The sequence below is a fragment of the Mustela putorius genome, unplaced genomic scaffold, assembly GCF_011764305.1.
Source record: "Mustela putorius furo isolate JIRA1106 unplaced genomic scaffold, ASM1176430v1.1 tig00000596_pilon_pilon_pilon, whole genome shotgun sequence".
Taxonomy (NCBI): Eukaryota; Metazoa; Chordata; class Mammalia; order Carnivora; family Mustelidae; genus Mustela; species Mustela putorius.
Window position 1 is genome coordinate 13,393,941 of NW_025421428.1, and position 26,011 is coordinate 13,419,951.

Consider the following 26,011-nt stretch of genomic DNA (forward strand, 5'->3'; position numbering starts at 1 on the left):
GCCTCTCTGCCTGCTTGTTATCTCTCTGTGTCAAATAAATAAATAAAATCTAAAAAAAAAAAAGGCCAAAAAGTCAGAAGCAACAAAAGAAAAGGCCGACAAACTAGAAAGCCTCCCCAAACAAAACGAAACATCTTTCGCATGGCAGTAAGAAAATAAGCAAAGTCAGAAAATAAATAAGATGACAGAAAATATTTGCAACTTATAGCATGAGCCTCCTAATAGGTACAGAGAACTTTTAAGAATCTCTTAAGAAAACACAATTATTTCATAGCAAAAAAAGAGGGGGCAAAACACACGAACAGAAAGTTCACAGAAAAAGAAATGTAATTGAGTTCAGACTTCTGGCCTCTAGAATGAGAGGGGACATAAGTTTCCATTGTTTGAAGCTACCCAGTTGGGGTCATTTGTTACAGCAGCTCTCAGAAACTGAAACACTGACCGCAAATAGTAATTTGTGTAATTTAATAATACGTTTTTATTTAATAATAAATAAAAACCAGTGATTCAATAGCAATAATCCAACATAAGGGGACAAAAGAAGAGAGAAGAGGAAAAAGATCTAATTATGCCAACCCCTTACAATGAAAATCAGCAGTGAATGAGAAAAGTTCATCATTTACATTCTCATTGTTGGAAGAACCCGTGGTTCATTCACACATTAGGAAGGAAAACTCTTCTTTACAGAAAAGAAAAAAAAAAAAAAAAAAAGCCAGGTAACAAGCCCAGGAGGAATGGTAGGATTCGTAGAATCACCATTTGCAGCTTCCAGGGAAGGGGCTGACTCAGGCAAGGACCAGCAATGGGTGCCACGGCCATCAGGGGGAGGAAGAGGATGGTTGTAAGGACGGTCCTACCCCACAGACTGCCTCTCAGCTCACCCTTATGATGGAGAGACCCGGCTGTCAGACTTAAACCAGCTGACCAAGCTGCACATCATTGTGGCAGGGTGGTGGGAGGGAGGCAACCTGACATTAGGGTCGTCCAATACCACACGGCCCATAGCATCACAGGGGAAGTAGCCATCCTAAAATGTCCCGCCAGAGTCTACTCAAGCCTTGGCCCCAACTTTCGGTTGGTATGGGGGGAGGTACAGGTTAAACGGCACCATGAGGAATCAGACAAACCCACAACGCGGGACCTTCCGCCAGACTGGTCTGGGCTCTTATAAGGGAAAAAGAAAACACCAAAAGCAACAACAGAAATCAACGTCGAAAGAAAGGGGTGGTGGGCACTGTTGTGTCACAAAGGAGAGTAAAGGAACAAGCAAACATAGTGCTCGAAATGGGACAGGATCCTGATTCTTAAAGAAGGATTCTAAAAGAAAATTGGGGGAAACTGCGAAAATGTGACTATGGACAGAATATTTGATGGGATTGGGGGATATCTGATAATTTAGTAACTGTAGTTAAGTGATGTTGCAAGAAATATCTGTGTTTCAGAGATACACGCTCGAGCGTCTGTGGGCGAAGCGTCACGACGTGTGCAGTACACCTTCAGAATATTTTATCAGAACCAAACGTATTTGGACAAACACACATATGCATCTAGAGAGATAAACCACACTGGGCAAATATAACCACTCTCGAAGAACAGTGCTGGGTATATACGTGTCCATTAGACACATTTCATTTGCTTTCCTGTTGGAAATTTTTCAACATAAAAACTTGAAAAAATCTTCGAAGATCGAAAAGTAATTGGAAAAGGCAGTGAAGGAAAATTCTGATCCCAAGATGCTGAAGTCCCCCAGACTCCCTGCACCGTCTGTGGAAGTGGGGGCTTGGGCGGGATGGATGGGCTGTAAAATGTGGCAAAACGCACATAACACAGCATTTACGGTCTTAACCCCTTTTAAGTGCCCGGTTCAGCGGCGTGAGGCGTATTTGCAACACTGGGCGGCCGTCAGCCCCATCCCTCTTCAGACTCTGTCATCTGGCAAAACTGAAACTCTGTCCCCAGTGAACATTAACTCTTTGTTTCCCCTTCCCCAGGCCCTGGCACCTGCCCTCCTGCTTTCTGTCTCTGTGATCCTGACTTCTGTAGGTCCCTCAGATACACGGTATCCAACAGGACGTGTCCTTCTGTGTCTGGCCGGTTTCGCTCAGCGTGGTTGTGTCCTCCAGACTCTCCCATGTTGTCTTGTCGTCGGGATCTCCTTCCTTTGAAGGCTGAACAATATTCCACTGTATGGATAGACCACGTCTATTTTTTTTAAAGATTTATTTATTTACTTGCCCTTTGCAACGACGTGGCGGGAGCTAGAGGGTACTATGCCGAGCGAAATCAGTCAATCAGAGAAAGACAATTATGGTTTCACTCACCATGGAATTTAAGAAACAAGACAGAGAAGCGTCAGGGCGGGAGGGAAAATAAAACAAGCCGAAATCAGAGAGGGAGACAAACCATAAGAGACTCTTAATCATAGGAAGCCACCGAGGCTTGCTGGAGGGGGCGAGAGGAAGGGGTAACCAGGTGATGGACACTACGGAGGGCACAGGATGTGACGAGCACTGGCTGTGATATGCACCTGATGAGCCACTGAACTCCACTTCTGAGACTAATAATACGTTATATGTTAATTAATTGAATTTAAATAGAAATACATTAAGTTTTTTTAAAAAGAAAAAAAGATTTATTTATTTATTGTAGAGAGGTGGGGGGGCAGAGGGAGAGGGAGAAGACCTCAGACAGACCCCCTGTTGAGCAGGGGGCCCGGTGGGCTCGATCCCAGGACTCTGAGCTCATGACCTGGGCTGAAGGCAGAGGCTTCACCGACTGGGCCGCCCCGGACTGGTTATTGCTGTACTCGTCGTCAGTAGACACATGGGTCGCTTCCCCGACTGGATTGCTGTGAACACTTCGGCTGTGAACGTTGAGTACAAACAGCTCTTTGAGTCCCTCCTTCGGATGCTTTCAGGTGTACGCCCAGCAGTGGAGCGGCCGTGGCCGGGCAGGAAGAACGCTTTCCCGCTTTCCCAAGGAGGCCTGTGCGTCCTCTTAAATCTGCAAACCGGTGAACGTGCAGAAGTGCATGGCCGTCCCTCCGTTCAAGGACGTACTGTCCGAGTCACGAGGGCACGCGGTTGCCCCCCTCAGCCCGGCATCTAGATCACTTTCTTAGGCGGAGACAAAGGTAGCTAGAACGTCCATGGAGGCAGCGGCATATGCAAAACAGATGTAAGCAGAGCAAAAGCCCCAGGAGCCTGTCTCCTGCGGATTCTCTACTGGTGTAGCCTGCCTGCTGGATGGTTCCAGAGCGGGTGAGCGAAGGATCGCCCTCACAGCTGCGTGGACTTGGTCACGGTGCCCAGCGCTGCTGGGGGTGGGTTCTCTGTTTCCCATCATCTGCCCAGTAATTCCAAGTGATGAAATGCTCCCGCAGACGCCAAGGGCAGGCTTGTGAATCTCCTCCACCCTGTCTGGCCCAGGTCGATGGTCCCAAAGCTCTCGTCCTGTCTGCAGCCTCTGGGTGAGTGTCCTGCGAGCATCCAGGGGACACGGACCAGGAAGTCCTCAGGAGTGGACAGGGCAGTAACCAAATGTCAGGTGTTTCGTTAATAATCAACCACCATGTAAATTAGCACAGCCCACCTGGTAGCAATCAGGCTGACCCTGCCCTGTTTCTGCTCCTGGCTGTGTCCCTGAAGAGAGAATCAAAGAATCCCATCACCGGTTAACAAATATTTCTGCTGAGAAATGATCAGTCACAGCTCTAGAGGGTTTAGCATTTAAATATGGTTTCCTACCTACAACAACTCCAAGGAAGCATTATCCTTAGCCCCATTTCACAGATGTAAAGTCTGAGGCTCACGGGAGGCTAGTAGTGCCTGTTCAAGGTCCTGCAGCTGGTGGGTGTCAAGACCCGGCTGCAATCCTAGGTCTGGAGGCCAGTACGATGCTTCCATTTCACTCCAGTGACTGGAGAGTTGGACATCCTCTCTGGAATTACATTTTAGAAGACACAAGTAACACACTTAGCTTGGAGGTGATAAAACAATGATCCCCACTTTCAAGGATTTTCAAGAAGGTTGAGGGAGCCAGGGTCCCAGTCCTGGCTTTGCTTTTTAGAGTTCTTTTTTTTTTTTAAGATTTTATTTATTTATTTATTTGACAGAGATCACAAGTAGGCAGAGAGGCGGGTGTGTGTGTGTGTGTGTGTGTGTGTGTGTGTGCAGGCTCCCTGCTGAGCAGAGAGGATCATGACCTGAGCCAAGGACAGAGGTTTAACCCACTGAGCCACCCAGGCGCCCACTTCTTAGGGTTCTTGAGGCCTCAGTTTCCCCTTCTGAAAACTCGGGGGCTGAATGGGGGTATCTGTGGCTTCCCCCCCCCCCGCCCCGCCTCTCCAGTCCTCAGGGTAGGGTTTCACATTTGCTCGAGGGAAATCGCTGGAAAGTCTCTGAGGAGGTTCCCAGGGAGAAGTCACGGGGTGGATGGAGCAGGTCGGCTTCTCGGTCCTCGGCTATTTCCTGAACCTGGGAACGGGGTCCCCACGTGCCCTGTTGGACACCCCTGCCGGGTCTGCTGGGAGGCACCGGCAGGAACCAGGTCCCGGGGCTGCTCGCCCACACCCCTGCCTGAGCAGAGCACCCCTCCCTCCGTGCTCGCCTGAGGCCGACCCGCGGCTCTGCGAACGGAGCGCAGGGCAGACTCCAGCCGCGCGGTCCTCCCACCGCGGTGTCCCGTCCCCACCACGGATTCATGGACGCAGGGCGGGGGCGCGCACAGATCCAGGGAGGCCCTGCCCGACGTCGCGGGGCTCGGCAGCAAAGGGCCAGCAGGGATTTGTTCCAACTGGAAAACTGCAGGCGCAGACCCGCTTGTGGAGAGGGGAGGGGTCTAGGGGTCTGGGGGCCGGGGGGGGGGGGGGCGGAGCAGAGGAACTAAAAGAATACACGTCACGGGGAAATGAACACTTACCGTTTTCTTCGTTCTCCGACCATATATCACTCTTGGGATTTAAGCAGTACTTAGGTGGGTGGACGGACGGACGGACGGACCCACGGGTCTCCAGGCTGGGTTTCGTCGGGAGAAAAGGGGGAACGAGCGCCACCGTGCGGCGCTCTGGTTAATTGGAAGCGCGGGGGCGCCCGGGGGGTGGGGTTGCCGGCCCGCAGGGCACTGCCATACGCTGCGTTTGCAAGCGGGACTCCGCCACCTCGGGTGCCTGCGGCTCCTGGCAGGGAGCCTGGGCTGGGGAAGAGCTCCACCGTCCCCCGAAGTCTCTGCAGGGCAGAGAACGGGAGATCTTCTGGTAGAGGGGGATGGCCCCGGGGCTCAGGGGCGAGCCGGGCGCCCCCAACCCCAGGGTAAGGACCATCTGGTCCATCCTGGAGGGTTCCGGGGTGGGTCGGCTCAGCTCGTGTTCGTTGCATTCTGCGTTCCGTGGCCATTCTGAGCCAAGACTGGAGAGGTGCCCAGGGTTAAACAGCTCATGCCCGCGGGTGCCGGGCCCAGAGCCTGGCCCGGCTGCGCACCCAGCACAGCACCGTCACCCGCCTCCGCTCCCTCATCGCTTCCCCAGACCTTCCCCAGGCCTGCACTTGCCTGGGGTATCAGCACAGGGGGTAGGGGGCTCTGCACACTGCCGGGCCTAGCAACGGCCCTCGCCGCATGCCCATCACCGAGGTCAGCCTGTGCCGCGAGAGGACTCCGTAGCACTCCTGCCTATAGGTGGTTGCCGATCCCATCGGCAAGCCACCGAGTGCCCACCGACAAGGAATCCAAGGGCTGCCGGGGTGGCCGCTGGGATTGCGGGCATCTAGGAAGGCTTCCTGAAGGAGGTGAGAGCAGAACTGGGCTGCAAAGGAGATCGCAGGGAAGAACATTCCGGACTTGGGGAACAGGAAGGGCAGAGGCGGGGGCTGGGATTTGGCCTCTAGCTGGAAAGAAGGCAGCATGTTCAGGCGACAATCAGAAGATGCTTGGAAGGTGGAAGGTGGAAGCCGTGACCCAAACACCTTGCTGGCCTTCCTCGGTGTGGTGGCAACCGCTCCTCCCTCCCCAAACTCAACCTGCCTCCTCGAGGTTTGGGCCGGAGGTGGGCCATTCTGGCCAATGAGAGACCCATATCCCTCCCACCGGCCACAGTGATTGGAGCAGGGATGATGCTGTGGCTGGGCCAATCGAAGTCATTCTGGGGCCTCCTGCCACAACTACAGAGAACCGGGCTAGTTTTCCACTGGTGTTTCTCAGCTGGTAGGACTACAACTGGCAGTGCTGGTCATCTCAGCCCCAGAGAAGAAGGGAAAGCTGCGAGATGCAGAGAGAGAGACGCACGCACGGAGTCGGTCATTCGTTCGTCCATTCACTCTGTAAAAACATCAGTGGTGTCGACCATACACTGTTGTCAGCCTTGGAGACTCACTGGACTGTGAGCCAGGCAAACGCCACCCCTGATCTTGGACTGCTTATATTCTGTGTGGGCGGTCAGGCCAAACGAGAGATCAGTAAAAAGGTAATAAATCAGCAGGACATCTTCAGATAATTATGGTTGCTGCAAAGAACAAAGGGTAGGCTGACGGGGCCGAAGCCGGCTGGGGTGGGAAGGTCCTGCTTTAGTTAATGGCCAAGGAAATCTCTCTGCCGAGGTGACATTTCAGCTGAGATCTGAATGAGTCAGCCATGGGGAGATCTGAAAGTTAGGCCATCCTAGCAAAGGGGACAACAAATGCAAATGTCCTGAGTGGGAACGAATGAGATCCAGATCCAGACAATACCATCTGAGCATCTGGATCCAACCATGCCTGAAGCTGGAACTTTTCAGTGACATGAACTAATTGCTTTGCTGTTGTTATTAAACTAGCATCAGAGAAACTGCTGTTATTTGAAAGAGGTCTGACGCTGTGAGAAACACTGAATGCTGCTCTCTGAAGCTGGATTTTGTGTCCTGTTAGGTAAAGGGAAATCACCAAAAGTTTTTAAATCAGGGAGGAATCTTCATGATCATGCTCCTTCTTTCCTTTTAGGTTCATCTCTCCCTCCCCTTCCTCTACCCTCTACAGCCCACCGGTACATGAATGTGGTGCTGTCAGTTCCCCAAAGGTCCTGCCTCCAGCTCTTTGCACATGCTGTCCTTTTTAGACACTCTCCCTACTTTTCGTCTCCCAATCAAGTCGGCCTGGCATCAACCTAGATGTCGCTTCCATTGGCTTCATTAACTCTCATGACGCTCCACGTCTGTGCTCATTTCCCTGTGTTCCATGATCACATCACAGCGCTTATCAGCCTAGTTTGTAAATTCCAGGGCACTGTGTCCCACCCGCTGGACCGGGAAGGCGCTCACGATAGCTCCCATCTGGTTCTTGTTGGAAACCCCAGCCTCTGGTACCCAACAGGCACTCGATAAACATGTATGATCTAAGAGAATGTTTTTATCCCCCAAATTCATGTTGAAGCCCTAACCCCCAGTGTGATGGTATTTGGCGGTGAGGACTCTGGGGGGTAATTAGGTTAGATGAGGTCCTGAGGGTGGGCCCCCGTGATGGAATTAGTGTCCTTACAGGAAAAGGAAAAGAAGCCAGAGTTTAAGTTCTCTCCCACTCACTCTCTCTCTCTGTCCCTCGCTCCTCTCTCCCAAGTGAGGACTCAGCAGGAGGTGGCCTGCTGAAAATCAGGAAGCTTGTCCTCACCAGAAGCAGAGTCTGCGGCACCTTGTTCTTGGACTTCCTGGTCTCTGCAAGAAATAAATGTTGTTGAAGTCACCTGGTCTGTGCTATTTGGTTATGGCAGCTTGAGATGACGAAGACAGGGAGGAAGGCAGGAGGCAGACGGAAGGAGGAGGAGTCCGGAACAGGCCAGGTACCAGCAGGAACTGGATTACATGATTGAATGAATGGGCACCAGAATGCTACAGTGATTTAGCCCTAGGGAGAAACTAATGAAGGCACTTCATCTCCAGGGCTGCCTGCTAAGGGCAGTGGTGTGGGAGGGGACCCCGAGCTTGGGAGGTTCCAGGCCGCAAAGTGCATGCAGGCGGCTGGAGGCACGGACACTGCCCTCCCACAGAGGAGTCTGCGTGGCTCCAGACAAGGCCCGCTCTCACTTCCGGGCTGGGGTCCTGCTCTAGGAAGGGAGTCCCTGCAGTGGTTACTAAAGGAGAAAGATAAACATCCCAAGTGAGATCACAACCCCAGAGCGGCGTCTACCCAATGCAGCTGCGCTACCCCAAACCGCCTTATGCCCCAAATGAAGAAGTGGTGGGCAAGGTAAACCGTGGAAAGCATTAAATTTGTTCATAAAAGCCGCAGGAGAACTGGGGAGGTACTTAAACAAAATAACAGCGGGTGGAAAAAGAAAGGCCTGACAAGCGAAACGCAGGGATGTGCCTGCATAATGGAGGGAGAATGGGAAGAAATGGGCGTTTTTTCTTACATCCTTGGATTTTCTAAGTTTTCTGCGTAATGACAAACAGGTCCCGTTGACTGTCGGCAATGGGGAACATCCAGAGAATACTCCAGATGCCCCCACGCTCTCTCTCCGAGGCCTCCTCGGGATGGTTGGAACCCAGGCCCCCCAGGCCCCTGACCCCGGTGGCATCGCTCAGGCCCGGCTGACCTACAGCCTGGACCCGGCCGCAGAGGAGCCTCACCTGAAACCCCCTTTCCCCTCATGCCGGGCGGATCTGCAGTTTAAGAAGGGGCTTCCCATGGCCAAACTTGTTTTCTCGGGAAACCTGATCTCCCCAGCCCTGGGCTGCGAGGGCATGCAAATCAGCCTAACAGTGCCCGGCTCTGTGCGCTCTCCCCTTATGCAAATCCTCCTGAAATAAATCAGGCTCGAGGGGCAAAGGAGGGAGAAGGTGGGGGGTCGCGGGGTGGGGCTCGGTGCCAAATGGGCTGTGAGGGCCGAGCAGGGCTGGGCCCGCTTCCCCGGTGACCGAGGCGGGCCGCCGCCATCTCCTCCGCGGCCGCTAGATGGCGGCACACGCAGGGCCGGGCACGGCCAGTGCACCTGCCGCGGGGGCCGGAGCGCGCTGAGCCGCCCGCCGACGCCGCCCGGACGCACCTCGGCTGCTCCTTGACCTCTCCCGGGGTCCGGGCTGGGGAAGCGCGAACTCGGCTTTTCTTCCTTTCAAAGGCCACCTCTGCAAGGACAAGAGGGACCTCTCTAAGGGCGGTCTGCCGTGGCTTTGGAGCAGGCTGCCCCTGGCTCAGGATGGAGGGGGGACAGACGGAGACAGAGGAAGGAAGGAAAGACAAAGTTACGAGTTTATGCAAAATCAGGTATATAAATGCTTTAAAAAAAAAAAAAACTTCAAGTTTAAAAACCGAATGAGTTAGCCATTTCTTTCTCTTCCAGGAGGCGTTCGTTAGAATGTCTGGGCGCAGAGCGAGGCTCGCGGGGTGAAGGGCCGGCGGGAGCCCGAAGTCGGAGCCCGGGGAAGCTTTGATAAGCAAATACAGCCCCGCGCTCGGGCGCTCTCTATTGGCTGTTCCTTCACCGCCAGATTTTGACACAAATAATCAGATTGAAAATCAAGGAGGGGAACAGAAGAGGAAAAAAAAAGAAAAACCAGAGAGAGTGAGAGAGTTAAAAAAAAAAAAAAAAAAAGGAGAAGTATCTCTTTGAGCAGAGAGTCCGAGGTTGACAGAGTGGAACCGATCCCCGGAGGCTGGGAGGTTCCCACCAAGACCAAGACCACATCCAGGACCAGACGACAGAGCTGGGGACAGGTGAGTGCTGTCATCCTAGCCTCTTCTTTTGAAATTTGCATGTCTGACTTAGATTGTTTCCAGGCGGGTCACCCGGGCCCTTTGGCAGTTACAGGAAGAATAAGGGACGGGAATATCTCTCCCACAAGATGCCCTTGAACCCAGCAGAGAGGAGGCAGTGGGAGGCAGAGCCCTGTAGGGGCTTTTCCAAAACTGGGTCAGGTCTGACCGGGATCACCCGTGTGTGTGAGGTCATACCCTCAAACCCTAGCTCTCCCAGGGACCTGGGCAGAGCGTGGGGTGACGCTCATTCAGGCATCGGGCTTAGGGTGGCCCTGTCCCTCCATCACCCCGAGCTTCCCTTGTCTATAAGATCAGAGTGAAATTGAGAGAACTTTGAGGGAAGGTCTACCGCCAGCAGCCCATACTCCCCAGTGCCCTTCACCCAAGTTCCTGGGGCACTTTGAGAGGGAGTGCCCTCCCATCCAGGGCCCCATGAGGGGAGAAGGGAAAACGCCTGGTCCACCACTCCCAGCCCCCAGCCCCCAGCCCCCAGCCCCCAGAAGCCGGAGGGCTGCAGAAGGGCAGGGCGCGTCTCAGTCTTTTCTACCTAATTTTGGGAGGAAAAAGGCTGAGTTTAGAGTCTGGGCATCGGGGCGAGGTGCCCACCCTAAACTAAGACGTGTTAAGGGAGGGGGGGATCTGCAGAAGAGCTGTGGGTATGTGCTTGTGTACATTTTTCTGCAGGGAAGGTCCACAGCTTTCATGAGTGTCCTGGAGGGGACAAAGTAATTTGCAGGCTCCGGACATGAATCTGATAGGAGCTAGCTAAGTTGTACCTGCCCACGGAGGCTCACACCTCCTGACCAGTTCTCAGCAGGCAATGAGTGGGTAGAAGATTTCCGTCTTAGCGAGGTGGCAAGTTTCTTTTCCTTGGAGCTGGTGCACAAGGGACCCTTTAAAGAAGAAGATGTGTGAGGTGTCTTCCAACTCAAGACTCGGGGGGTCGGTGTGCTGGTTGCCCTGCAGAAGGTGCTTGGAAAGCATCAGAAAGCCATATCTGCCTTGGGTTTGATGGATGGAGTTACTCAAAACCAACGCAGAACATTTCCTCGAGGCTTTCAGGAGGGTGGATGGGGTTGGGGTGCTCTTGGAGACCACGAGGACTCCTGAAGCTTCTGAGACCAGATCGCTCCCAGGAAAATAGCCTGATGATCTCGATGATCACCTATGATCTCATCCCTTTTCAGAAAAAAACAGAAAACCTTACCCCTCCTTAAATTAGAGGGAGGGGTTTTTTGTTCATTTGTTTTCAAGAATTCAAACCAGTGGGAGCTGCTCCAGTTCAGAAATGTCCAGGAAATGTTTGTTCACTCATTTCTGCTCTTTTTGTAGTAAAATATACATGCCTTGACCATGATCTTTTTAAACGTTTTGAAGTGTACAGTTTTGTCGCATTAAATGCACTCAGTGTTGGGCAACTGTCCCCCCTCTCCAACTCCAGGACTCTCTTCACCTTCTCAAACTGAAACTCTGTCCACATTAAACACCAACACCCCTCTCTTGCCCACCCCCACTCCCGCCCTGGGCCCTTGGCTCTTACCACTGTCCTTTCTGTCTCTATGAATCCGACTTCTCTAGGGACCTCGTATAAGTGACGGGTCCCACAGCAACCCTCTCTTTGGGACTGGCATATTTCACTTACATGGTGTCCTCAAGATTTATCCATGTTCTAACCTCTGGCTGTCTTCCTTCCTTTTTCAGGCCATATCCGAAATGGATATGCCGCATTTCATTTCTCCATCATCCGCTGATGGACACTGGGGATGCGCCCATCTTTTGGTGACCGGGAATCACGCGGCTGTGCATTGGGGGTTCCAAATATGCCTGAGTCCCTGCTTGCAGTCCTTTTGGGTCTAAACTCAGAAGTTGATTCACTCTCTTGTGACACTGCTGTCTGTGAACTTAGGAGGAGACATTTGAGAACCGCTGGCAAATCTCAAATAAAAATAATGACCCCTTTCTGCCGGGGCCCCTAACATGAAACAGACCCATTTCCCCTAACTACTACGTGGAAAGGGGTTTTTGTTTGTTTGTTTGTTTGTTTGAGTCATGTCTTTAAATATAAAGGAAGTCCATAGGGTCCTCTGTCACTGACTCTGAGAAACAACAGTCTTACCCAACCCTCCCAAAAAGGGAACCCGAGTGATGAGGTTCTCAGCCAAGGTAGGTCAGTCCTGTGCCGAAGGTCAACAAAATGTGCATGGGATTTTAGAGCAAAAGGGAAGTTTAGAAATCTCTTAGTCCAACGGTCCTTTTGAGAGATAGGAAAGCCAAGCCCCAGGTGGGAGGCAGACATGGCCAAGTTCAAGGTCACAAGGTCAGACTCAGCTCCATGGGAGGCCTGTGGCACCTCGTTGTGCCAGAGTCACCAGTCTGTGGCTCTGAGTCCAGCTGGACGTAGGGGTGCGGGGCCGAGATTCTGACTCGAGGTCAGGCCACCCTCTATCGGGATGGAGGGTTTGGAAGAGATGTTAACAGCGAGTCTCCTTCCGGAGACTGATACCATCACGGCCCCTGTTTCATGAAGAAATCTTTGGGTTCTTTCACAATCTGTGCTCTGTGCTCTTTCTCAGAACGGTCCATGTGAATCAAAACGGTGTGGTTGTTAATTAACTACAGTATAGGTGATTGGTTCCCTTTTTTTTTTTTTTTTTTTTTTTTTTAACTCCACTAGCCAAAAGGAAGTTCTCCTGGTGTGTTTGACCCCCACGGGGAGCTTAAGGACTGGAAGCCCTGGGGTTGGCTCTGCCACTCTGCCAGGCTTGGTGGAGAGAACATTCTAGGGAGTGGGGGAGGGAGACTGGGGGCTCTGAAGGGAACCGGAGAGCGGACCCTGAGCATCCATGAACTTGTGCTGTCCTGACTTCTGAGCAGTTGACCTCTGTGGTGTCCTCAGGCTCTGAGCCCAAGGGAAAACGAGCTTCTTGAAGGAGGTCTTTGTCTCTTGCATCTCCATTCAAACTCTCTAGGAGCCCATGTGCAGCTCGTGGGTTCTAGAAAAGACAGCGATCAAGGGAATATGATTTTTCCATCATCTTGCCCCACCAACCAGCCTTCTCTCCCTGCCCCAGGCAATCCGTCTTCATGGGTGGTTGGAAAGACCCCAGGTGCCGATGGTAAGAGCCCTGGGCCAGGAGTCAAGTCCCAGCAGGACAGGAACACAGGGCCTCAACGAGCCACTTTTCTCCCTCAGCCTCAGTTTCCCCTGTGAGCCCAGAAGACAATCACTCTACCCTTGCCCCAGTGGGTGTCAGTTTGATGGCATAATGCTCATCAAGAGCCCTAGACACCGTTCTTAGCACATAGGCGGACTTCCCTCTGTGCCAAGTGCTGACCCCGTGTCTTTTCACTCGACAGAGGCCGGGAGGCGGGGCCGGGGGCAGCCTGGGATCTGCCTGGGATCAGGAGCCAGTCTCCAAGCCACATTCCTCCTTTGTGAAATGGAGCAGTAGCCACTCAGCTCCCAGGTCCGAACTCACGGAGTTAAGGCTACACAGATCCTGGCTACAAGAAATATCTCTGGCCATTCCAACAGTCTGATGCCTAGCTTCGGTTCTCCTTGGCTTGCTACTAAAATACTCTGCACAAAATAATAGATCATCTTTTGATAGTGAGACCGTGGCCCTCAGAGCCTCCTCTAGAAAAAAGGGCAAGACCACACAAACCCCACCTCCCCTGGCATGTGTGGGTCTCCTCTGGCTTTGCCCAGGGTCCAGCCTCCTTAAGGGATTCCTGGAGCCAAGAGTTAGAAGGGAGAAGAAAGGGGGGATGAGAGGAGCCCTGGGGGAGGGGGAGGAGGCAGAGGAAGACTGCCCCTGGCAGATAAGGCCACCGCGGGCTTCCCGACAAGCCTGAGAGAGACAGGAGGCCAGGCAAGCCCAGGAAGGGCACAATCTGACAGCTGGACTGGACCCCTGCAAGTCCCACCTCTTCTTTTCAGATCCCAGAGGCGAAGAGCCTAGAGCGTGTCCCTGCTCCTGGTCCCGGGCTCATCCCTGTCCTCAGAGCACAGCTGCTGTGGGCGGGGTCCTGGGGCTGCAACCAGACAGGACAGGACAGGCCGTGGGCTGTGCCTGCCTTCCTGAAGCTTCTTCTCCTGCAGGCTGTGATGCCATCACCTGCTCAGGGTCCTGCAGCCCCAGCACGCCTCTTTGTAGCAGAGGTCCTTCCTGCCCCAACACGGCCAGGAAGATGGCTTTTGATTTGGGCACAGCCAGGCGTCCCTCTCCTGCCGGGCTTGGGGTCACGCTGGGGGGAAGGGGCGACTCCCTGGGCCTGCTCCAAAGGCAGGGCTCCGGGCTGCTCTCTCTAATCTGCCTCCTCCCAGCCGGCTCTTCTTCTTGGTCTTATCACCCAGCCCTGGCTGCTGTGGGAGCAGCTGTAATCCTTTTCCCGGGCTTGGCCCTACGGTCCCTGCAGCCCTGCAGGGCGGCTGGCCTGGGGAAGGGAGCTCCAGCTCTGAGGTCTGGGAATGGGACCAGCAGAGGAGCCACCAGGACTGGCATTGGCGAAGTATTTCCTGAACTCCTGCCTGGGCCTGGCCTGGGGGTGGGGAGGAGAGAGGACCACTCAGATGTTCTCTGTCTCCCAGGAGCCTTCAGCAGAGCCTTAAGGACGTGTAACATCTGGCAGGGCTGTGGGGGCAAGTGTCAAGGTGTTCAGGCTGGTCTGGCTCTGCCACCGCCCAACCCCCACCCAAGACAGAGAGCAGGTCCCTTTCCTGATTTCCGTGTCTTCCCCCACCCCCTGAGCAGTGGGTCCGGTGACCACTGAGCTGAGCTGGGCTGCCCGCTGCTTCGTTCTCACAGGTGCCAGACACTGGCGTCTTCCACCACAGGCACAAAATGCCCTCCGGCTTCCCAGCGGGGTGACATGGGGGAGTCCTCTCGGGCCTTGAGCCCCACATGCAACTGCGACCCCTCCTCGACCCCCCCTCAGAGAGAGAGAAGCCTGGATGCTGTGCCTTACAGAGAAGGGAGTCGGCCCAGAGAGGTCAAGTGTCTGCCCCAAAGTGCACAGCGGGTGACCTGCCAGTCTAAGCGACCGGCTCACACCCCAGCTCCGACCGCTCCTTCCATGGCCTCCGAGTGCTGCTCCCACAGGGGCGCGAATGCAGATTTCTGGATGAGGGGGGCCACCGTGTGTCATATTTGAAGACACCCCTGTCCTTCCTTCTCTGCTCTCGGTGCGATTCAGGGCATGTGGGTAGAAGACTGACCGTGGGGGTGTTCTAGAAGGCGGGCGTATTAATTTCCTAGCGAGGGAGGCACGGGGGGAGGTTAGGATTTGTAGCCACTGCAGCAAACTACCAGAAACCAGGAGGCTTCAAACAACACAAAATTTGTTTCTGGAGTCTTAGAGGTCCCAACTCAAGGTGTCCACAAGGTCGGTTCCTTCTGGAGGCTCTGGGGGGAGTTCGTCACGAGCCTCTCTCATGGTTTCTGGTGGAACCAGCGATCCTCTGGGCTCCTCGGCTCATAAGCGCGACCCTCCCAGCTCTGCTCCTGCCTCCAGACGGTGTTCTCCCTGTGCGTCTGTGTTTTTGGGCCCAAGGCTCCCGCTTCTTATAAGAACCCCAGACATACTGGGCGTAGGGTCCGCCCTAACTCAGGATAACCTCATCTGAGGTAAAATCTGCAAAGACCGTGTTTCTGCAGAAGATCGCATTCACAGGTTCTGGGAAGACAGAAGAGAGGGATTCATTCATTCATTCCACACTCATTCGGCACTTCTGGGGGCACCATTGAACTCAGGACAGTGGAATCCGGTGTCAGGAAAAGGCTCTAAAATACAGAGGCTGTTGCCCTTCCTAACTGTTCTCCCCCTCACAGGTGTGGGCGCACACTTACCATGCCACGCTCCTTCCTGGTAAAGAGCAAGAAAGCTCACACCTACCATCAGCCCCGCGTCCAGGAAGATGACCCGGTCTGGCCTCCTGCCCTTAGCCCCGGTGAGTCAGCTCTCCCTGTCCCCTGTGTGGGGGAGGCGGCGGCATCCCTTCTGCAAATGCAGAAGCTCAGTAAATGTGTTGAATGAATGAAGAATGAATGAATGAATCCCTCTCTTCTGACCCCTTGAGATGGTGGGAGCATCAGGATTGGAGCTGGTTAGGACATGTGAGTCGTAACCAGACTCAGAAAACATCTAGAGCTGTGGGGTGCTCAGAAAGCTGGCTCTGGGCCAGGAGCTCTCCCTGGCGAGGGGTTCCTTTCGGCCTCCACCCTGCTGCCACCATCCCGGGCAGGGCCCATGCACACGAGCATCTGGGGGCAGCAGCAAGTGCGTCCCTGGGTCCCCTGGTGTCACGGATGGTCTTGTCTCCCCACAGCAGCCAGGGACCAAGTCCTGAGCAATGATCCTGTCTTCAGCACCCTGTTCCCAAACCACTGCTTGACCTGGACTGACCTCAAACGCGAGTCAGAGCTGGAGCTGGACCAGAGCATGACCAGGACGCCCTTGGTGCCAGGTACCCCAGCAGGGACCCCAGCCATTCCCCACCAGCCAGTGCGAGTGGAATGGAGGGGGGATGGGCTCATGGAAGCAGGGATCCTAGGAGTTACGGAGTCAGCATAGACCGACAAGGCCATCTGGATACAGTCTGGGCTCTCCAGCTTCTGCTTGGACCCAGACCCTCTCCCACAGTCAGTGTTTGGGGCTACACACCACAACCCTCAGCATGAGGTCAGTAGGTGGAGAGAGGTAGGGAGCAGTGCCCTAAGTTTCAATGAATCAGCACCATACGTGTGTCCCACTCTCCGCAGAGGGCCCTGCTGTAATGCCCCGATCCCAGGACAGGGACTCCGACTCACCCCCGTTCTACAAGCCCAGCTTCTCCTGGGATGCCCTGGCCTCGTCCTACGGCCACAGCTACCGGCAGGCCGCCTCCACCATGCAGTCTGCCTTCCTCGAGCGCTCCGTCAGCCTGTACGGCAGCCCTTTGGTGCCCAGCACAGAGCCGCCCCTGGACTTCAGCCTCCGCTGCTCCCCGGGCATGGACACGTACCACTGTATCAAGTGCAACAAGGTAGGCAGCTGGGGTGTGGGTGGGCTCGTGGGCCCTGCTCCGTGTCCCGCCCTGGGTCCCTGGCAGCGGGGTGCTCCCTGTGCTGTGAATCTTGGGTCCTTCGGGGGGACCGAGGGTTCAGAATGCTCGTCCTCACCATGGTTCGCTGAGCACGGGGATGTGGACAAAACGCTCCGCGAGGCTGCATCACTGGTCCCAGAGCACAGAGCAATCTGACGTCGGTGCCAGCCTTCACGTGCGGCTGTGGCAGACTTCCAGCCATTCAGCCCCTGGCTAGGGCCAGGAGGGGCCTTTTACATGCTCCCACAGCCCCCGTTTTCTAGACAAGAATCCAAACCACAGAGAGGGAAAGGGACACCTTCCCAGGACACACAGCAATTCCAGCAGAATCGGCACTCTGGTGCTTCTCCTGCTTTATGCCCATCTGTGCCTGGGTGTAGAGGAGCTTGGGGGTGGCCTTGGGACCCCAGGCCCATCTCCCTCTCCTCAGCCCCCAGTGGCCTCATGCTCTGCCCCCTGCCCCCAGGTGTTCTCCACTCCACACGGGCTCGAAGTGCACGTCCGCCGCTCCCACAGCGGGACCCGGCCCTTCGCCTGTGACGTCTGTGGCAAAACCTTCGGCCACGCCGTGAGCCTGGAGCAGCACACGCACGTCCACTCCCAGGTGGGCAGCAGGCCAAGCCCAGGACACCCCCCCCACCTCCCTCTGTGTCTCCCACAGGAAGCCTCGGGGCTGTGGCCGGACCCCTCACCCTGCCCCTGAGGGTGACACAGATCGGGGGGCCTTTATTCCCTCCTCTGGGTCCCCAAAACCCTCTTTTAAAAATTATTATATCATACATACTTTACCTTGTTCTTGATAATGAATAATCGTGCTTTAGTGTCAGTTACCTTATCGTTGCCCAACACCCACTCTTAACTGACTTCCCTCCCCGGTGGACCAAGTGTGCTGCGGGGAGGGCTCCTGGCCCGGGGAGGGCTCCTGGCCCAGGGAGATGCTCAGAAATGATCGGCGTGGGCTGTGTGCGCAGAGCCAGGGTCCCCAGCTTCGAGTTTTAGGATCTTGGAGTCCAGCTTAAATGACCCTCTTGTCCCACTTAGCTTCTCGAATATTCCATTCCAGGGAAAGTGCCCGAAATGACCTGAGCTGCTAACACCGGGAGAGGCGGGGTAGGGCCGTGAGAGCTCTCAGCTGTGAGCGCTCACCCCATGCTAGTTGCTGGCTCAGCTCTCTACCCTCTGAGCTCATGACTGCTGTTCTCATGTACAGATGGGGAAACTGAGTCTCAAGGGGTTAAATGACTTGTCTAAGGTCATGCAGCCTCGAAGCGGCAGAAGCCAGAAACAGGTCCCAATAATACAGACTCTTAACCAAAGCCTTGCAAAGCCCATGACCATGTCCCAGGTCAGTCGCTCTATCAGTCAGTCAACAAACCCGTGGTGAGGCTCATTTTGCATGGGATACTGTGAAGGTTGCAGGGGAAAGCCCAGAGGAGGCCTCTCAGGCCCCAGGCCTCGGTGCCCCCTCTTGGGATGCAGAAATGGGGGCCTCTGGGTCTTGCTCTGCCAGGACCCGTTCTCGAGGCCCCCCCAACGAGTGTCCTGTTCCTCAGGGGATCCCGGCAGGGCCCGGACCTGCGCCCAGCGTGGCAGTCCCGGGTCTCGAGGCCCCGCCCGCGCCTGACCCCCCGGGGCGTCGTTTCCTCCGGCAGGAGCGCAGCTTCGAGTGCCGGATGTGCGGCAAAGCCTTCAAACGCTCGTCCACCCTGTCCACGCACCTGCTCATCCACTCGGACACGAGGCCCTACCCCTGCCAGTTCTGCGGCAAGCGCTTCCACCAGAAGTCCGACATGAAGAAACACACCTACATCCACACGGGTGAGGCACGCCCCTCGCCGGCCCGGAGCTCCCCGACCGCGCCGCGCGGCCCAAGCCGCCTCTCCCCGCACCCCCCCCACCCCGTCCCACGCCTAAAAGGCCCCGCTGCGGGCAGGGGTGCGCTCAAGTTACAAAGCGAGAGGCGCTCCCCTCCACGCGGGGGGCTGGGTGCTCCTTAACTACACTTTGCGTGGGAAAAACCCCGGGAAGGAAGGAGCCCCAGTGTGACCACGGGGTAGGGGGGGAGTGAGACCAGCAGGTGGATTCGCCGTCCGCTCACTCCTCCCCTCGTTCCCTGCTCGGCTCCTGGACGCGGTCCCTGCCCGCCCGGGGTGCAACGGGGGGCCTTGTGTTCCTGGCTCCCTTTTGTAGTTCTTTTCTAAAGCGCATGTCGGGCCGAGTAACCCAGCCAAGTCCGGGGCACGAAGGCAGGGCGGCCGGGCAGCGGGCCTGGCACGGACAGTCCTGACCCGGCCCCTGCTGCCCCGCAGGTGAGAAGCCCCACAAGTGCCAGGTGTGCGGGAAGGCCTTCAGCCAGAGCTCCAACCTCATCACCCACAGCCGCAAGCACACTGGCTTCAAGCCCTTCAGCTGCGAGCTGTGCACCAAAGGTTTCCAGCGCAAGGTGGACCTGCGGCGGCACCGGGAAAGCCAGCACAATCTCAAGTGAGGCTGCACCTGCCCCAGGCTCTGGCCAGGCTGCCCTGAGGTCCCGTCACCCAGGAGGAGGCCACTCTCCTGCGCCGAGATCCCCCATCTCCTGGGCAGCCTGCCCTGGGGTCCCCTGACCCAGAGGGAGGCCAGGCTCCTGTGCCTAGATCCCGGGTCTCCCGGAGTCAGTGCTGGGCAGGAATCGTTCAGCTTGGTTTGAGACTCACAGAATTGCTGTGTGACCTCCAGCAAGCTGCTTTCCCTCTGGACCAATGTTTCCCTGCTGTAAAATATGGGAACTGGGCTGGGTCTTTTTTGAGTTGAGATTGTTTAGAAGTCTAAGAGCTTGGGCTACTTCCCTCGGGCAGAGCCCAGGAAGCCAGCATAGCCCCCTGAGAACAAGGATGTCGAGAATAGTCCAGAATAGGAATCCAAACAGAAATTCTCCCCCTCTGCCTGCTGCCCACTGTGCTGGAACCTGGTTTTGAGTGGGTCTCTTTCAGGCTGCCATGGACAGCCAGAGCGGTTTCCTGCCCCAATGGGAGGCCTCCTTCCCCTCTGCTTCAGCCAGATGTGCCGGCTGCCCCCCACTTCTGACTGGCACGCAGCTGGTCCCTAGGGTTCTGGCTCTGCATTCAGGCCAAGGGGCTGGAGAGACAAGCAGTCATGCTCTCAGGAATAAAAAATAAAAATAAAGACACAGATCTATTTACCCTTGACCAGTGTTTATTAAGTGTCTCTTGGGTGCAAGTTAGGCTTTGGGGAGGGATGGTAGGGTGCTTGGAAGGGCAGAGAAAGCTGGGGCACCTGGCTGGCTCAGTCGGTTGAGCACGTGACTCTTGATCTCAGGGTTTTAAGTTCGAGCCCCACATTGGGTGCGGAAATTACTCAAAAATTTTAAACTTAAAAAAAAAAAAAAAGTCAGAGAAAGCTCTGGAGTTGCCGGCAGAGGGGTTGGGAGATGTGGACTCAGACCAAACCGGTAAGTGAGGAAACAGAAGTGAAGGGACCCCCTGGGGCGTGGCTTCTGCCCTCGGGGGCTGTATCAGTCTCCACCAGCGGCTGTAACAAATTGCCATAGGGGTAGTGGCTTAAAACCATACAGCTTATCCCTGTCCAGTTCTGGAGGTCAGAAACCCAAAATGAGTCCTGGGAGCAAAACCCAGGGTGGGGGCAGGGCTGCATTCCTACAGGAGAGGCCGTGGCTGCTTCATCCTTCTCGAAAGCGGGTAGCTCCGACCTCTGCTTCCACCACCCGCCTCACTCTTCTGCCGGACCTTCTTGTCTTCCTCTTGGAAGGACCCCTGTGACCCCATGGGGCTCGGTGGGATGATCCAGGGTCATCTTCCTATCTCAAAGTTCTCGATGTAATCACCGGCCAGTGCTGAATGATGGCCCCCAAGGATGCCATCCTCGTCCTAATCCCTAGAGACTTATATGCCCACAGGGACTTTGAAATAGGACTCGCTTAAGCTTGGTGCCACCCTCCACTAGCTGTATGATGTGACAGAGCTTCCTCGTCCATTGGGAAGTTTCCCCGAGACCACGCGTGCACAGCAGTGAGCAGGGCTGAGCACGTGCTAAGTGCTGGCTGGCCACGAGTAGCCGCTGTTGAAGTCCTGCCCATCCTCTGAGGCTTGCTGAAATGCTGCCTCCTCCAGGAAGCCTCCCTTGGCCATTCCACCTGAAGGCTCTCCCAGCTCTGAGATCGGAGTTCCTCGGGCTCCCCGCTTACAGCTCAGGACCCACTGAACCTGCTATGGGAGTTACATGTGTCACTTTGTCCTCTGCTAGAAGGCAGTCTCCAGTACCCTCAGCACAAAGCCCACACCCGGTCCCCCCACCAGGCACTTCTAAATGAGTCTTTCCAGGTACTGACCGGAGTGCAGGGTTCCCACACATCGACTTGAACCCACACAACCCTCTGCAAAGAAGGTATCATTACCCCATTTTTCAGAGGGGGTTATTGGAGGCTCAGAAAGGTTGGCCAGCTTGCCCAAGATCATGCAGCAGGCAAATGCAGAGCTGGGATTAGGATCTGATTCCAAGGCAAGATGGTCTTCGAGCCTCTGTTGACCTTCCTCCCAAAGACACCCACAGATGCTTCCCCCGAGATCGTTCTTCTGCTGTGAATCTGTGGGGTTCTGAGGCCTTCTGGGGGGCGTGGCAACCTCCTGTCTCCCCAGCTCGGGGTCTGGCCAGGCAGGACCCCTACTCTGCTTCATTCCAGAGGCTCCTTTTGTTACTCCAGGCAGAGTGCCCATCAGGCACGCAGAAGCAGGGGTAGGGGGCTGGGATTTGCACAGGGGTGTGGTCTGGCCTCCTCTGAAGGCTCCCCGTTTGTGGGGGTTCGCAACAAAGCCTTGGAGACCACGTGTTCCCTCCTCTCCTCCTCTCCATGGACGCAGTGGAGCCCAGAGACAGGGAGCCACACATCGGGGCCAGTCCTGGGTTCCAGGGACAAGGAAGGGTGCTGGGTGTGCCCGCGCGCGCGTGCACACACACACACACACACACACACACGGATGGGAACTGCTTTGCATGCTCTTTGTTTGCTAAACAAAACCACACCACTATTAGGATTTTGGCCACTTCTGCAGCAGGGCAGGGCGAGGAAGAGAAACTGGGTGAGACAATGCGCCTTTCTTCGTCCGCGGAGGCTCCAGTGATCAGCGCCCCCACCGAGGGCCCACACGCTGTGGGGGTTGGGGGCCACAGCAGCCTTGGAGCCCTGGAGGCCAGAACCCCATTTGCACATAGCTGAGAAAGGAGGCCAGGGTGGGGCAGGTGAACGCTGCTCCCCGGGGGAGGATTCAGCCCCATTATGGAAGGCCCCCGGCTCAGGGCTCCCGTGGGGGATTGTGGGCTGCTCTGCGTGTGCCTGAGCCTGAGAGTAAAGCCGCTTGCCCCTTCCCAACCCCAAGCCCTCCCAGGGCTGTCACAGGAAGGACAGGCGTCAGGGCAGGGCTGCGCTCCCTGGAGGAGGCTCACAGAGGCCAGCACTTTGCAGGCCATGAGCGCCCCGTCCAGATTCTGTCAGGAGCAGGGGGCTCGGCAGGTGTGCACAGGAACGTCACGGTCCCATCCTCCACCTGCGGCCCCCTCTGCTGCCTATCTGCTCTGAAGTCCCCACCGAGTGAACATGTGTAAACTGGAAAGACACTGTCAAGCCCTGTGGTGACCGCCCACGGCCTGCCTCTGCCACGTAAGGGGACAGACACCCAGAGGGGGAGGACATGGCCCAAGTCACACACTGCCCATTAGCAACAAGGTCCCTTGGAAGCCAGGCTAGTGGCCTTTCCCCCAGGGCTGTGGGACGGATGGCACAACTCTAGGGCACTCTGTTTATATAGAATCCAGGGCACGTTGTGGCCTCCGAAATGACAGGGTGACGGCTCCCTGGCCCAGCTGAGGGCTGGGGGGCTGCGGCTGGGCCTCGGGAGACCTCCAGATGTCCCCAGCAGCTGCACCGGCACAGCGATTTGCTCAGCAGTGGGTAACAAAGTTAGCAATGTTAAGAGCACGCTTTTTTTTTTTTTTTAAAGATTTTATTTATTTATTTGACAGAAATCACAAGTAGATAGAGAGGCAGGCAGAGAGAGAGAGAGGGAAGCAGGCTCTCCACTGAGCAGAGAGCCCGATGCGGAACTCGATCCCAGGACTCTGAGATCATGACCTGAGCCAAAGGCAGCGGCTTAACCCACTGAGCCACCCAGGCGCCCCAAGAGCACGCTTTAATACTAAAATAAATCAGCTGCGTTAGGGAACGGAATGCAACAACTGAATTAATGTTCAGATAAAATGTCCAGTTAGCGGTGGCAGCGTCAGGCCACATCACCCCGGGACATGGCCACATCCCACACAGCAGCCCGCCGGGGCCCCAGCTGGGACCCGGGCCCCTGACGGACAAAGTGGGAGGTGCCCAGCAGAACCCTCCATGGAAATAACTGATAACGATGGAAATGTGTCTTCCAGGGTCAGCCCAGGCTTCTGTGTTGGCTGAGTGGACACCGGCCTGTCCCCGCCTGTCCCCCCACAGAGTGAGGCGGGGTGGCCTGGAAGAAGTAGAGGGACTGAGGTGAACAGGCAGGGCCTGGGCAGGGGAGGAAGTGGAAGCATCTAGAAGAATAGGACCTATTCTGAACGTTCCCGAGAAACCAGATGTACATGCCTCCATCCCCTCAAATGAAACCCTAGCCCTTCCCCATGACCTAGCCCCCACTGCCCTGGATGGGCTCCCGCTCAGTGTGGGGACACACCACCCCAGAGGGAAGGAGCGGGGCAGATAAAGGGGTGGGGGTGGGCAGGGGATCGAGGAGACGCGACCAGAGAATGATGAAAATCTGGGCTGGCCAGAGGTCTATGAAGCCCACTGGCCACTCATGGCGGGACAGAGCCTGGTGCCAGCCCCAGACAGCACAAGGGACCCAAGACCCACCAGAATGTTCTAAAGACACCCAAGCCCTTGACTGATCTGGAGAGCAGGCAAGGAGCCCAAGAGACATTTCAGCTTCAGAGAGAGGACCCAGTGGACGGGTGCGTGGGCGGGCGGTGTGGCCCAGGCTGGTCAGGGAGTGGAGGGCTCCCCAAGAAGAAAGGGGAGACACACGGAATAATGGCAAGGTCATTCTGAGCCACTTTCCCGGAATTCTAAACCAAGCAGCAATGTCTTCCTCCCGGAAGGCCTTCAGAGAACTCTCAGTGCCTCAGACACGCATCTTTGCCCACAGGGTTCCCTCTGCCAGGAGCGCCCTCTTGCCTCCCGGGAACCCTCTCTCAGCCTCAAACCCAGCTCCAGTGCCTGAAAGTTGTCAGCCACATGTGCTCTGCCCATGACCTCCAGTTCACTCCAGGAGTTCTCATGAAGGAAATAGTCACGGGTGGGTGCTCAGATCAGCCGCAAGAGCATCTTCTGGAGCCCACTGGCAGTGGGGGGAGAAAGCCCGGAACCACCCTGAGCTCCCGTGAGAGGAGAAGGTTGGACTGTGTGAGCGGCGGTGCGGTGCGTCCGGACGACGGGCTGCACCCAGCCACTGAGACAGGCCTGGGTGCCTTGGAAGGACGGGCCTGCCGGGGCCCCGGGTCTGCCCGGAGCCAGATGCCTGTTTCAGCACAGCTCGTTGGTTCCCTAACAACAAGGCAGCGTCGTACCTTTGCAGACCCTTAAGGAAACGGATCTGAAGAGAATCCACCAAACCAACGATCACAGCCGCCTTTGGGGGCTGGGAAGGATATCTGGGCTGCACCCTCGGGGCTATTTCCGAAGGAAACTTGGATCGGTGTGTGTGCGTGCGTGTGCGTGCGTGTGTGTGCGTGTGCGTGTGTTTATATTTTTCGACTGAAAAAAATGGAAGAGAAAATAGATTTTGCAGAATAAATGTGTCAACAGAGGAAGCTGTTCACGGTATCTGCAGTGGAGCAGCGGTCTGAAAATCACCACCCGATTCCACTTGGTCCCTTGCGCACACGGGAGGAAGTTTGCGAGGATAAGCGGCAGCGTATCGACGCGCCACGAGCTGCTGCTGAGTAAAGGCGTCGTGTGCGCTCCTTCCCCCGTAGTTTTCAGTGTGTGTGTTTTATTCTTCTGTAGTGGGCACGCATGATAACATTATCACTGGCAGGAAAAAAAGGCTCCCTCGGCTCAAACATCCTTTCCCTGCTTTGAGGTTTGCCTTTCTGCCCCTCCCCCAGCTGCCGGCCCAGGGCTCCCTTATGCGTCTGTGCCCAGCACCACAGGCGGTTCCTTTCTCCTGCCAAGTGCTAGAGGCCTTGCCCCTGCCCCCCAAGCCTGTGAGCCACCTCGCAGAGGGCACTGGGTCCAATCCCTTGTCCCAACACTCAGCTTGGGGCCCAGCCCCTAGCAGGTGTCCAGTTAAGGCTAGGATGGCTGGTCGACCCCCTCAGGGCCCCTGGCTCCTCCGTGACAGGTGGGGTGGGACCCCGAAGGGGAGGCCCCTGGCTTGGGAGCAACGGAAGCAGACCCCAGACACGCAGCTCTTCCTCCTGGCCCTGGTGGGGGGCTGTTCCCTCCCACCCACCTCCCTGGTGTCCAGCTTCCGGGGGGCCCCCGGCCAGGAGCCAGGCAGGACGCGGGGTTCCCACGCAGGAGGAGCAGCGGCAGGAAAGCAGGAGGAGGGAAATCTGAGGCAGGAGCGCGGACAGAGCAGCGGAGCTCAGGCTTGGCCTGATAACTTTATCAGGCGGTGCCTGCTGCCAACCGTCCGTATGGAGCACGCCGGTGGGCTCGGGCAGGAGGGCGCTCCCGGCTGATAGCGCCTTCCAAGTGTTATCAAGGGCCTGCGGCCCAGAGAGCGGGAAAAGGGGAGCAGGACAGAGAGGGAGAGAGAGACTTGCAACCACTTCACCCCAACGACAAGAGCCAGGGAGGAAGAGGCCCCCTGGGCTTCCTTGGAGGGGAAGGATTAGCCCCATCGGGTGCAGAGTGGACACCCTGCTTCTCCCCGGGCACAGAGCGGTGCTGATGCTGCCTAGCCCTTCTGCAAGGCCTTTTTCTGGAAGGTTCTTTATCCCCGAACACATAAGGGAACAGGAGGGCATTTCTTTCCTATTCCCACCTGCAGTCTCGGGGTGAGAGTCGGGCTCAGGTCAGGCGCCGAACGCCCAGCCTGGAGCCACATACCTCATCATCCCTCCCTCGCGAAAGGAAACGGAGTCTCAGCGAGTGTAGACGAAGGGTAGTGGGGATGAGAGGCTGAATGCCACCCTCAGGTCGGGAGAGGCG

The 26,011-nt window shown here is 56.1% G+C and overlaps 1 protein-coding gene and 1 long non-coding RNA gene across 7 annotated transcripts; one reads left to right on the forward strand and one right to left on the reverse strand.

The window, feature by feature from the left end:
- Positions 1-2,646: 2,646 nt before the first annotated feature.
- On the reverse strand, positions 2,647-9,083 carry LOC101675925. The gene is made up of 4 exons (XR_199781.3): positions 9,007-9,083; positions 4,921-7,675; positions 3,747-3,939; positions 2,647-3,641 (listed from the first exon to the last, which is right to left on the reverse strand). It is a non-coding gene; the product is annotated as an uncharacterized LOC101675925 (long non-coding RNA).
- GFI1B (growth factor independent 1B transcriptional repressor) lies at positions 9,051-19,988 on the forward strand. Of its 6 annotated transcripts, none has more exons than XM_013058594.2 (8): positions 9,057-9,224; positions 9,301-9,674; positions 15,548-15,666; positions 16,048-16,182; positions 16,478-16,740; positions 17,267-17,404; positions 18,354-18,618; positions 19,110-19,988. In XM_013058594.2, the coding sequence occupies exons 3-8, from the start codon at positions 15,567-15,569 to the stop codon at positions 19,286-19,288; spliced, it is 1,080 nt and encodes a 359-aa protein (XP_012914048.1). In that variant the 5' UTR covers positions 9,057-9,224; positions 9,301-9,674; positions 15,548-15,566; the 3' UTR covers positions 19,289-19,988. The 6 variants fall into 6 exon arrangements, with proteins under 6 accessions (XP_044938595.1, XP_044938594.1, XP_012914048.1 ...); XM_004757042.3 differs by having other exon boundaries at positions 9,062-9,224; positions 16,045-16,182; XM_013058595.2 differs by having other exon boundaries at positions 9,080-9,224; positions 16,045-16,182; positions 18,453-18,618.
- The last annotated feature ends 6,023 nt before the right edge of the window (positions 19,989-26,011 follow it).